Genomic DNA, 1,086 nt, shown 5'->3' on the forward strand with positions numbered 1-1,086 from the left:
ACCTCTCTCCAGTCGTTCCTCATCTTTCTTCAACCGGGGAGCCCAGAACTGGACCCAGTGCTCCAGGTGGGGTCTCAGCAGGGCAGAGCAGAGGGAGAGGAGGACCTCCCCTGCCCTGCTGGCAGATTTTCTTCCCACTTAGATGTGAAAGGTGGGGACAGTGGCTGGCAGGCAGCATCTGCCGGGGTGCTGATGCCTTTAACCAAAGCAAGGAACTCTTTTGCTGCCGGCAGAGACCTAAGGACATTTCCCCTGTGCCCCCGATTCTAAGAGTCGCTCTCCCCTTTTCTTGCCCCGAAGGTGACACCCCTGGGAAAACGGCCCCAACTGTTTGAAGAGATTGCAAATGCGAAGGCGCCGGTGGCGCTTGACTGCAGGCTTGAACTGCAAGAACAAACTGTCATTAAGCAACTCCAGCAGCCGAAGGGCAGGACACACTCGTGTGACGGCTGGCGGCGCCCCCCCCGGCGTTGTGGGTAACCGGTCACGTAGCGCCGGGAAAGATAAAGCCGCAAAACCTCGCGTTAATCCTACAGCAAAAATACTGCTGTGATCTGGCTGCTGGGGCAGAGCGTGGGATCCTGGAGGTATTTAATCCCTGGAGGTATTTAAAAGAAGAGTAGATGAAGTGCTTAGGGACATGGTTTAGTGGTGGGATGGCAGGGTTAGGTTAAAGGTTGGACTCGATGATCTTAAAGGTCTTTTCCAACCAAAGTGATTCTATGATCCTGCAGGCAGCAAGAACAGGACAGCGATTTTTAGCCTCTGCTTTCCCCAGTAGGGTCCTCAATGGCTTTTGGGGGTGTTTGTCACATCAGGGCCAGCGTGCCCTCCTCCGCAGGGTCTGGGGGTACGTACCCAGGCATCGCAGCAGAGCCAGGGTGGCGTACCGAAGGCCATCACCGGGAGAAACGTCACGATCTGCAGCCACCGCACGTACAGCTCCGGGTCCCCGGGGGTGTCACCAGCCAGGCTGCCTCCTGCCCGGGACAAGGAGCTGAGCGAGGCTGCTCGGGGCCATCTCATCCCGGGATGAGCCCCAGACCTGCTCTCTGCACGGGCAGGACTGGTTACCCCATCCCAAAG

The 1,086-nt window shown here is 57.7% G+C and overlaps 1 protein-coding gene across 1 annotated transcript in view; it reads right to left on the reverse strand.

The window, feature by feature from the left end:
* Nucleotides 1-1,086, reverse strand: part of LOC104125110 (SITS-binding protein) — a 16,004-nt gene that overhangs the window by 6,319 nt on the left and 8,599 nt on the right. The window contains exon 7 of the mRNA XM_035893060.1: nt 859-980. Coding sequence (XP_035748953.1) covers nt 859-980 — 122 coding nt within the window. The remainder of the gene's footprint in view (nt 1-858; nt 981-1,086) is intronic.

The sequence above is a fragment of the Egretta garzetta genome, unplaced genomic scaffold (genome assembly GCF_000687185.1).
Source record: "Egretta garzetta isolate BGI_Z169 unplaced genomic scaffold, ASM68718v1 scaffold904, whole genome shotgun sequence".
NCBI classification, from domain to species: domain Eukaryota; kingdom Metazoa; phylum Chordata; class Aves; order Pelecaniformes; family Ardeidae; genus Egretta; species Egretta garzetta.